A 12,587-nucleotide genomic window follows, 5' to 3' on the forward strand; every position below is an offset into this window, starting at 1 on the left:
CCCCGTTTTTCAATGGAGTGTAATAATAGTTTCAGGTGTAAATAATTTTGCTATGGGAAACCCGAAGTAAGTCTCTGATCAAAGAGTAAAATAGAAGGTACACGATGGGACTATGTAATAAAGAATCTGCGAAAGTCTCATTAAATTTTATTCAGTGTTATGAGGGAGTTGCGGATATGAGATGGGTACCCCTCAGTATTATAGAAAGAATGTCATTGTCCATGTTTCGCTTTGGGAAACCCAAAATATGCACCGGATCAAAAAGTAAAAAAAATGGGAGGTGCACATGATGTAACAGAGATTCTGTGAAAATCTCATTAAATTTCATTCAGTAGCATAAGAGGAGGAGTTGCAGATAAGAGATGGGAACCAAGACCGTAACGGACGAACGTACAGACGGACGAACACCCTCATCAATAAACACATGTATACCACCTGCTTTTAAAGCAGAGGTATAAATATGTATTATATTGATATTACGATAACGTTTTTTTTTAGTTAGGAATCATCAAAAATGTATCATAGATCTATTATTCCTCATTAGAATGTCTTTTTTGTCTTACTCTGGTCAAACCTAAGTAAAAATTCCATTTCTCTTACAGAAATATGCATTATATGCATGCAACAGTGGAATATTACTGCACAAATATGCATATTGAGAATTAAAGTCAATTTCGAAGTCATCCCGTTTGTGATAAATTTAGTTATGAGTCGGGCCTGAACGTCAAAATTATCAGTAAAATATCCCAATACGAAAGAGATGGTAAAGGAAGAATAAGATAATACATTGTATTTGTGCCACTTTTCTTGTCTTATGAAAAAAAAATAGCAGGCCCAATTGATAGAAACACATGTAATGGTATTATATTATATTTTAATTGCCAGTTTGTCCATTCTTTGTCGGCCAAAAACACAAGGGAATTTTTCAAAAAAATTAAGAATTCAAACCTTGGCACCAACTACTGTATCTTTTTGAACTTTGTATCAACCACTTGGGGTATGTACGAAAGCCCAGAAGGCTCATTCGAGATTCGAGTTTCCAAATACGAGATTCGAAATTCGAGATTCAAAATTCGAAATTCGAGATTCAAAATTCGAGTTTCGAGATTCAAGATCTAAACGAACCAATCAAAAGCGGGTTCAACATTTGATTATTTCCCTTTATTATGTTTTTACTATCAAGAAATAATTCAATATAATTATATCAAATGGATCATTTCATTAAATTACAATGCAAGAAAAAGTGTTATATATATTAGAGGGAAATTTAAATAATTAATGGATTTTTGATCCGCAATGAATATTTCAATTTATATTATAGATTCTTAAATATTAAATAGATTACATATATCAGGAGTATATAATTATATTTTTGCATTGATGACAAATTACCGGCCGCCAGGAGATGGTCGGTTATATGATACGAAAGTTCGAAGTCGCTGTGCGTTTCTGCGGAGTTAAAACAATTTAAATAAAAAATATTTAACATTAATATAATAGTATATTAAAAAGACGGTCTTAAGGTTAAAGAAAAACGCACAATAAACATAAAATTAAAAATTCTTATGCAGAATGAGGTAAATAATTCATCCAATACTGACTTAGAAATTTAGATATGTTTGAAGTGCGGAGAAAATTAAGACATGTGTTGGACGTAGTCTAAATCAAAGACCGCGTTATGTATATTACACAATTTTACTTTCTCTATTCAAACGGGATTTGTTGTACGTATTTATTTTAAAATGACGTGTACATATGTACACATATAAACATTTTGAAAAATATGGTTAAATGTAAATTCAATAAAAGACTTAGCAGGCTACAAAATATTACAAGATTTGGTCCTTAGCAGACGAGGATAATGCACGTTTTACAATGTGCCAAGAATTTTCCCGCTACAACTCAAAGAGAAGAAATGAAGTGGCGGATCTAGAGGGAGTTTAGTTTTTTCCTCTAAGAGAGAGCAAGGATACCAACATATTTGCTGCATTTTTATTAAATTAAACTACACTGCATATCTAGTTGTAGATTACATTTAATTTTAGTTTTAAACTTTTAATGTAAATGCCATACAGGCCCACGGTTCAAAAGTTGTTGACGCAGAGTACCAGGGGTTAATACTGAACATGCATTATATAATTAAGAAAATCATGCAATGTAGAGCACAAGCTTTTAATATCACGAGGATATATATTAAAAGATAAATATAAGATATTTTAAAAACAGACCACCATAGTCTTTAGTTGCTTCATAAAAGGAACATTAATTGGTTTGCGGCCGATTTTTGACGCTTACGTCAATACATATTTCTTGTCTTAATTTTTAGAAAAACACAGGTACGTGTGGACAAGACCCCCCCCCTTGATATTGAACCCCGGGGCTTATTTCTCTGTTATGTGTAGCCTTACAATACGAAAAAAATCGCTGGCGTAAAACCCCCAGAATAATCGCTCAACCAAAAAAAACAAAACAAAAAAACACTATTTATTACCCCACTTTACAAGAAAGAAAGCTGTTTACGGAAAAAATGTGGGATTATTACGTGATGCAGAGTCAGTCCGATAGCATGGACTAAGACAGAAATCAGTGGCAGATTTAAGGGGGGGGGCGCACCCGGCGCGCGCCCCCTTAAAATTGTCCAAGTTAGCATAAAACATAGTTTGTCGAGAAAATGTTTTAAATGTCTACTCGGTAGACCTCATTTTTACCCTACAAAACCTCTAGAATCCAAGAGCTTCCGGGGCCTTCGCCCCCTGGGCCCCCACCAGGGCTTTGCCCTGGACCCACTGGGGGCCTCAAGGCGGCCCCCAGACCCCCTGCCTGAATCTGGCGCCCCCTAACTTCAATTCCTGGATCCGCCCCTGGAAATACATTGTATATGTAGAGACAGTGTGAATCGACATATAAAGTTAAAACAAAATAAATGCATTTAACACCAGTGGGGGTACAACGTAAACAGAGTGGAGTGGCATATCCTTCTCTTATAATGTATAGTGGGTATTTGGGGGGGGGGGGTGGGGTGTTGAGCGATTATTCTGGGGATTTTACAATTTTTTGTTTTTGTATACATGATGAATAAGTTTAATAAATAAAACTTGTGAAAAAAATGTCCAATAAGCCCTAGGGTTGAATATCGAGGGGGGAGGGGAGGGGGTGGTACCTTTCACAAGTACCTGTGGTTTTCCTAACACAGGAAATGCATAAATTAACTTTAGTAGACAATTCAAAAATATATATACTCCTGATATATGAAATCTATTTAATATTTAAGAATCTATAATATAAATAAAAATATTTTTTGCTGATCAAAATTCCATTAATTATTTAAATTTCCCTCTAATATATATAACACTTTTTCTTGCATTGTAATTTAATGAAATGACCCATTTGATATAATTATATTGAATTATTTCTTGATAGTAAAAACATAATAAAGGGAAATAATCAAATGTTGAACCCGCTTTTGATTGGTTCGTTTGGATCTTGAATCTCGAAACTCGAATTTTGAATCTCGAATTTCGAATTTTGAATCTCGAATTTCGAATCTCGTATTTGGAAACTCGAATCTCGAATGAGCCTTCTGGGCTTTCGTAGGTATGTGTTATTTTTCAACGAAAGTCAATTTTTTAGGGTACACACGTAGGCAGAAAACTGACCCCCTAACATGCCTTTCTTTACTCAATATCATATTTTGTCAAGTGGTCACTTGACGGCCAAAATATTATCCTGATCATTTTTCTACAGCGAAGCCTAATCATCTTAACACCCGAAATATTTTGCTACCGGAAAGAACTTGTATGGCAACTGTAGTCATCAAATTGAATATAATATCGTAAAATATAAAAGATTGAAATGTTTGATAGGTAATTTGTAAAAGATCAAACTTTATCTCAAGGATTAAAATAACTTCCGTCTTCCTCTTTTATCTTCTCACCAAAAGACAAGGCGATGTTAACAATTTTAAGTAAGAAAACTGGTTATAATATTTTTATAACCAAGAGACCTGCAGACCATAATGCTCACCTGGGATCTACTCTTTATGTATAACCATTCGTCACGGTAAATAAAAATAAGCTGTTTAATATCATAGATATTACTGCTTCACCAATAAACACGGAGCGTGAAAACTTTCATATTTTGTGATTGGTCACATAACTTTGTTAAAAACTCTGATTCAGCACAAAAATAGTTTTAAGTAGATACTGAAAGGATCTGGAGTTTTTCCTCTTGATTACATTAATATAGACATCATTTTATCAATTACTTCTACTCATATGTCTACTCGATATACACCACAGTCTGCCACATCTGTTTTATGTTCGAATGATTTACTGTCTATAACTGAAAAGTAAATTGTTTGATCGTTGTTAAATTTTAATCTGTTAATTTGAAATGTGATAAACCAAATTATGTATATAAATATTAATCGCATAGAAGCTTAATTATCTTCCCTTGAAAAGGTATGTATTTCTTCGTTTGAACAACTTGAATTTCCTTTAATCATGAATGTTTTGTAGCAAGTTTGATTGAAAATTAACCTGTAATTCTGGGAAGAAGTTGAAAATAGGAAATAATTTTAGTGGCACTCGACAAATGACTAACTAGGAAGACGAACCAATGCAAATGGTGAACACTTTTTGAGCAGAAATACTCATTTAAGTCCTTGGTTCAGGTGAGCTAAAATATTAGCTATCGTCACAGTGCAAGCTACAGGTAGTGCAAGTCAGTGCGCGTAGCTAAACACTTCCTTAATAATTCGACAGATTAAATCATTAACTTACAAAAACATGTTGACATTTTTTTAGCATACTGTATATTGTTTTAGTATATCCGCTGCTTATATTCAGTGCTGACTAATCCTGTTTTTTTTTTTGTTTAAAAATTGCAATATTTCCTTATCACATTCTTACCTCAGAATTCTAAGGGTCTAGCTGCCATTAAAGTTTCCTGTTTCAAGACAGCAATTAAAAGGCAAGTAGATATTTTTTTTTTTCGATTTTTTAAAATTTTTTTTAAAGATCATAGTGAAAAAGAAATATACCTGGTATGTATTTGTGCTATATCATAGATTGCAAGTAAAATAGTGAGTACGTAGCAGTTCTTTTCTGGGTAGATTAGTTAAAAGTAAATGCAAATACATTTTTTTTTGGCTTATTGAAATTACAAAAAAAAAAAAAAAAAAAAAAAAAAAAATTGAAATGTAAGTGTTATGTTGTAAAGTTAATAAAAGAAATACTAGTAGATTTTTTTAAATATATATTTCGCAATTTCTTTTTCGTTTAAAAATGCATCTCACTCTCTTCAAAACACTGCTTGAGTTATTCTACCAAAAATTCTAACTGCATCTTACATTGTCAACTTCTGTAGGATGAAGACATAAGGTTTATCCAAAATACTTTTTCTTTATTTTACGGTAACACGCACAATATACTTTATCATTATCGATTCCTTGTTCATTTGAACAGAATTTTGCTATTTTGTTTGTATTCATGTATGTTTCTTTTCTTTTTGTCACTAATTTTTAAGATCCAATAACTTATATAGGTGACGCTAGTTCATCGAATTCATGGCAAGAATTCCATCTGAAAGCACCTCAGGTTATGAAGAAGTCGGATTTTCATTGGCTGCGTCTGCCATAGGAGGCATGATCGTGGTGCCAATGTTTATGTATCAGTCATTGCCTACGACGATGATCCTAGGCTCCCAGATAATCACCGGAATCAACGTGTCAGCAAGAATTCTGGGATTGACAGCAATGGCGTTCATGGTTATTCGTATAAAACTTGGAAGGAAAGACTGGATTCAAAGTAGAAACCACTCACTTGTTCGAAAGATTAGGTTAGTCTTTCTGTTAGTATTTTGTATTCTGAGGTGTGTTACGTCTATAACGCAATGTCTTTTGCTGACGTATTGTTTGGAAAAAATGCCTGAAGAAAAGGACACAATTGTTCTTGTCGAAACTCTCACAGTTTTACCGTACATTTTCTTTCAAGTGGGATTTATCTCATATTCCGGCAGATACACATTTCGTAATGTAAGGACCGTAAAATGTGTAACATTTATTATTGCTTTGTCTAACATTATCGATGGAACAACCACCGTTGCGCATCACATATCTGTTCTACCCTCTGCAAACATCGTTAAAGCTTACAACTGCTCATTCGTATCACACATATCCGGGAGACGATTTGCCTTTGTAGTAACAGTGTTTAAAACACCTGTCTATTTGGAATTTTCCATTTTGGCAACCATACTGATTCTTGCATTACGAGACGGGAAAAGTTGGAATTGGGGTATGATTTCATATCGAAACTCATCCTCTTCCTCTCACGACTTATACTATTACAGACTTAAAGATATCTTTGTGAAATCTTCAATTGTCCTCAGCATATTTCTGAGCGTTGCCACTGTGATACAAACAAGTTATTTGGTGGCTTGCCCGGAGAATATTTACGCAGATGAGATCTCGAAATATACAATTTTTTCGCAGAAAATTCTAGTATTTATGCACATTTTAATCATTCATCACCACCTCTTTAGAAAACTTCCTCTCTGTGTAGAGTATACATCGGTAAACTTCAGTGATTTAGCTCTTATGTTGAGTGCCGGAGCCGTTCTAGCTTTTGTTACTGTCGTTTATTTATTTCATCCATTCGGCATCATGACGTTAGTTACTCTCGTCAACATTTTCGATATCTTTTACCAGACGAATTTTCTCCTATATGGAAGACGAATAGCCACGATCAGTACTGATGAGTTTTCGTCTTCCTTACTTAAAGGCAGTTTCTTGGTTCTTCTTTGCTCTAACATCACATCATGGTTTGCCGATTCATTTTTCGGTTTGTTGGATATAGCAGAAGCATTGACGAATACATCGCTTGCACACGGCGGAATTCTTCTATACCTTGTTTATCCATTCTTACCATATTTCAGATTTCAATCGTCAATGGAACTCATAGAATTTTACAGAAACATCTGACAAAATGTACAATAATTGAATGAAATAGATTTTATCAAGAACCAGTGGGACAGAAAATTGAAATTTATTTGCTGTCTTTTTAACAATGTGTAGATTCAATTTTAATTATGGTCCACAAGGGGAGATAAAAGAAAATGTTGTTTTCGGAGGTAAAAAATAACACTAATAGTAATTACATATTATTAATATTTTTTAAATATACAGGTATGTCCATGCAATGCACAGTCATTTCTTTTTAAATTAGGACCCCAAGTAATAGCATGCAACACTATCAAGGGTAAAGGTTTTAAACGAGAATGTAAGAGAAAACTTCATATAAAATATGCAGGAACCACTGGGACTATATAAAGCATATTAATGCCCAAGGATTATCAGATATACTTCTTAATCATGTGACTGAACATAGGTCAAGGTTGGACCATAAAATGAGATGTAACATTTGTATAAAAAGTGAGGCCAGTATTGAAATTCATTTAACTATGACAAATTAAGGTAATGCAGAGCACATGCGAATTAATCAAACTAAGTCCGTAAGTGAAAAGTTTTAGTCAGAACTAGAGGTACTGTGAGCACTGAGATCACTAAATGATACCCCTGCCTCCCATATAATTATAATGGGTAAGTCCACGTTTTGCTCTGAAAGACCCGAAATAAGTCTAACCATAAGGTAAAATGGAGATGCACAATGACATCATGTGATAAAGAATCCGTGAAAGTATCATTGTATTTAGTGGTATAGGAGGAGTTGCGGATAAGAGATGGACTCCTTGAACTTCCTTTAATATAATAGAGATAATGACAGTGTTCATATTATGGTGTTATTCAGTGGTAGAGGAGTTGCGTATTGGGGATGGGTACCCCGAAGCGTAACAGACGGACGGATGGACGTATGGACAAACAGATGTGCAGACAAATGGACATTTCGATCACTATATACACTCCCACATTCCAGCCGGGGTATAATAATTGATGAAGTAAATGGAAAATATATACTGTATTTCAAAATTTCCACGTCTTAAAAAAGTCCACAATTACTCGTGTTTTTATGCAAACATGCAAAGTGGTAGTACAAAAGGATTTTTGTTTATCTAATATACGGTCCTTCGGCAAGAATAAGAATAAACAAGGATCAAAAAATAAAAAAAAGAATTTAACAATATGTTATGTTTACATAGTTATGCGAACATCCCAAAGTCAAGTAAAATTAGTTTTTGAACCCACCTCTGGAATTTCCAGGGGTTCGTGTTTTTGCCCTCTTCATGTGTTTGTATTGTTCATAGATTTGTTGAGATAGGTCACTGTTTTTGCCCTGTTCCTGATTTTTAAAAAAAGAAGTTTTGGATTGGTCAATATTAAGTTCATGTATTTTCAAATTTTACGTACAAGTATATGTACTGTTATCATATTGTAGATTTTAAATTGTTCAAATCAATTTACGAATTGCAGTCAAAAAAATATTGCGTAAGACTATATTTAGGTAAAAAAGAAACACAAGAGAAAAAAATCTCAAGAACCAAAGGAGAATGAAAAATGGAGAAAACGAACAGTAAAAAACCTTAAAAGTCCAATGAAACAGTACAATACAAGAGCAGAGCAAACAATGATCTTTAAAACATCAGAGGTGGGATCAGGTGCCTTGGAGGAGAGAGCATCCCCTGCCGACCGGTCACATCCGCCGTGTGCTCCTTCTCATGATCGAGAAATTCAGTGTGCAAATAATGGTCTAACAAAAAGTATGAAAAACGTCAATAAGCGAGTCAGCGTTTGCATAATAGTACTATTTACAGGTGCTAAGGGTATAACGCACCATAATTAAGCCCTTTGGAAGTTGAAGTCATCACCTTATCATATTGTTTTCTTGTTTGGTTACCATTAAAATACTCAAAATAGTGTTGTGTCTCATGGGACTCTAGTCACTAAAAACAATTACTGAGTACTTTTGGGATAAAAATTATTGAAGAAATAATGTAAAAATAACTTATTTTCTAAAAAATTGGCGTATATGAATATGTATATATATATATATATATATATATATATATATATATATATATATATATATATATATATATATATATATATATATATATTTACAATTTTTCTGCATATCTGATGATCTTTACGATGCCAGTCTTAAACTCTCCAACCCAAAGTTGTCCCAGTGTGTCCACACTCAATGCTCCATAAAAGTCTAGATTACGTAGAAACCGACATTCCTGATCAAGAACATGGAGGCATTTATTTCCGGTATCTTTCACCAGAACACGACCTGCTGAGTCTGTTACAATGTTAGCAGGTCTAAATTTATCCTTCATTGATTCTTGTCCTTTGTACCAGTATCGAAGAGTTCCTTTTTTGTTCACCACTGTGACCAAATTGGCATTGCAATCAGAAGCACAAATATCGCCGTTGATGTTCTCCGTCACAAAGAGCATTTTATGTCCTCCTTTAAATAATGGACTACCTTGCTCATCTTTCTCTATTTCTTGCGTTATTATTTTACCTTCATAGCGGACAATTTTGTAGCGTTCTTCATCAAATGTACACATACTGACGAGCAAGTCGCCTGATTTTGTGGAAAACAGACCAGATGGAGACCATCCCTGAGGTGCTGTGATCCTAGCCGTAGTCTGGTGGAGGTCATTAACGACATGATTTCCGGCATCAATATAAAGCAGATGTCCATCTTTTGAAACTGAAATATCACTAGGATAATCCGAACAAGTAGATGTAACCATCGCTGTTGCAAAGCCATGTTTGTTGAAACGAGTGATGGTTTTATTCTGTCCGGTTATCCAAACCTCTTCTGCACTCAGACAGGCAAGCTTATGTAATGGTATTATTCCAATGGGAAAGGTTCCAGTTTCATAGGCTTTATCCAAAAGCTTGTCAGAATCTGGCCTGTGGATCAGCTCTGTTTGGATCTTGGCTTTTCTAAGTTCTCCAAATATTTGGTCAAGCTTATCTTTGTCTATATCCTTGAAGACAAACGTTGGCAGCTCAAGTTCAATTTTCAAAGGAATTTTCAGGTATTTTTGAATATCGCATTCATATTTTGTAATGTCACTGACGTTAAACGACTGAGAGATCTTTTTATTCTGCAGAGTAATTTCATGAAGACTTTTAAGAACTTTTTTGATATACTTTTGGTATTCTTTTATTGTTCTGATGCCGCTTTCTCTCATTTCGGAAATATCTCTATTGTTCTTTTCGACCATGTCCTCAATCAGTCGGTGCCAGTCTTTTCCATGCTCTTTGACCGATTTTTCTAATTCATCACATCTTGCATTTAAAGCCGCTAATTTTGACACTATTTCAGAATCTGCTTTTTCGAATTTTGGAATGATAGTCTCTGTAAGATAAACTGTGTCCTTGTCAACTGTACGTTTCTTTTCTTCAACAACATTGTGAATTTCAATGATTCTATGGCCATTATGTTCTCTGCTGAGACATTTAATGCAAACTTCAACATTACAATTCTGACATTCAACAGTACATATTTCACCATCATGGATTTTGCAGTTCGGATATGAAAGGTACAATTTTCTGTTTCCATATTTGACAATCTCATGAGGAGAGGATAATGACGTCATTGAGTGTTTTCCAACGCATTCTTCACATAAGTTTACCTTGCATGGATTACAGTACAGGATGGTGGGTCTTTTATCACAGAGATGACATATAGGATGATCACCTGCGCTCGGTCTGTATCGAGGGCCATTGCAGGCAGAATAACAGTGTTCACAACAATTTACATCTGAAAATAGAGAACTTTAAATAAAACAACTTGATTTACTAGTATATACATGTAAATGGAGGTCCTTTGTCGAAGGAGCTGGCACAAAAAAAATCCTTAGTGCTCAATGGTCATTTTTATTTGTAGATATGTTGTTAAATGTTCATCTCGAGTATTTTTCATTCATATGAAGAAGCCTTAATTGCAATAACTGCCGAATGTAGGTCTAAATTTACTGTTCTGCACCGGTAAGTAGTGGCGTCTCGATCTGAGTGAAAAAAATTTCGAAATGGACTTTATATCCCCCAATCAGAGAGATATAACAGCTGCCAAAAACATGAGCGCACTTCAACCATGCCCACGACATGGTAAATGGACATGGTTTTAAATGCATCTGAGTATCTGAAGACAAATTCTAGACAGATAAGTATTCAGTGAAGCTGAAAAATAATCTCGATTAGGCCATCTTTAAAATAATGTTTATTTGCCCTCTTTCGACTTAGCTTTAAAGAACTGGTTCGGTAGGTATGTGGGAATTCCCCAGGAAATTCCAACACAACCTGTTGATGAGAAAATCGTAGAATAAAAAGAAAACTAAATCGTTTTATGGAGGTTAAACACGTTTTGAATCGAGGCATTTTCAGCCAGTTGGTCGAAAAAACGAATATAATTAATTTTTAAAGGATTCCTAGCTTATAAGACCTTTACTGGATCATTAATTAAATTTTGATTAAATAAAGAAGAAAAGCGAATGATTACTAAAAAGCTCAGAATTACACGACAAACGTTTTGAATCGAGACATTTTCAGCCAGTTGGTCGAAAAAACGAATATAATTAATTTTTAATGGATGTCCTAGCTTATAAGGCCCTTTCTGGATCATTATTTAAATTTTGATTAAATAAAGAAGAAAAGCGAATGATTACTAAAAAGCTCAGAATTACACGACAGACTTTAATCGATTTCATTTAATTACGATCACTCATTACGTTTACCCGTTGATGATTCATTAATAATTTGTAAGAATATAAAGTCTATTACCCTTCCCGTTTCCATGTCCGCCGCACATTGAAAAGAAACTACTATGGCAAAGAACAAATATTCTAACACATGATATATTTACATGTTACCTTTATGTTTTCTTAACTCAGTAAGAGGGTGAATCGGCGATCTTTAACTCAGGAATGTTTAAATGTCTGGGGCAGCAATAAAGTACAACTCGCTTTATACAGAGAATAATACATACCCTATTGATACGGCTAGTGTGACGTTAGCCATATCGCATGTGCAAAAATCTTGTATTTATTACCAGGTATGCAATAAAAATATAAATGGAATAATTTTAATGAAATATATGGAGACAAGAACAGTGTTTTAGCGTTAAAGTCCATAAAACAATATAAAAAGGAGCAGAGCAAACACGGACCTCCAAAACATCAGAGGTGGGATCAGGTGCCATGGAGAATTTAAGTGATAAGAATATTTTTACTGGATGAATATCCTTGAATTTTATACTACTTGAGGATGCCTCCATATATAGCATATTACTTTGCTGTCCTTAAAAAAGAATTTTTAAAAGATTTTTTCCTACATATGAATTTGTATACATTGATTCCTAATTATGGCCCCTCACTACCCAACATCCCCAGGGGATATGATTTGAAGAAATTTGAATCTTCATTACATTATTATGATGCTTATATACAGGTCTATATTACTAAACATAGCTTTGCTGTTCTTGAGAAGATTTTTTCTATATCTTCTTATGTAAAACTTTGATCCCTCATTGTAGCCACACCCTACACAAGAGGTCATGACTTGAACAAATCTGAATCTAAACCAACTGAGGATGCTTCCATTAGTCCCATAAAAT

The 12,587-nt window shown here is 34.1% G+C and overlaps 1 protein-coding gene across 1 annotated transcript; it reads right to left on the reverse strand.

The window, feature by feature from the left end:
* Positions 1-9,069: 9,069 nt before the first annotated feature.
* LOC134277845 (uncharacterized) lies at positions 9,070-10,572 on the reverse strand. Its single transcript, XM_062760144.1, has one exon. The coding sequence runs from the start codon at positions 10,570-10,572 to the stop codon at positions 9,070-9,072; it is 1,503 nt and encodes a 500-aa protein (XP_062616128.1).
* Positions 10,573-12,587: the final 2,015 nt, after the last annotated feature.

This window comes from Saccostrea cucullata, unplaced genomic scaffold (genome assembly GCF_032062105.1).
Source record: "Saccostrea cucullata isolate Sc308-1 unplaced genomic scaffold, CSIRO_AGI_Scuc_v1 ctg6869, whole genome shotgun sequence".
Taxonomy (NCBI): domain Eukaryota; kingdom Metazoa; phylum Mollusca; class Bivalvia; order Ostreida; family Ostreidae; genus Saccostrea; species Saccostrea cuccullata.

What these genes read in the sequence shown, in the direction of transcription:
- LOC134277845 (XM_062760144.1), bottom strand. Translation starts at nt 10,572, where the DNA reads ATGACGTCATTATCCTCTCCTCATGAGATTGTCAAATATGGAAACAGA.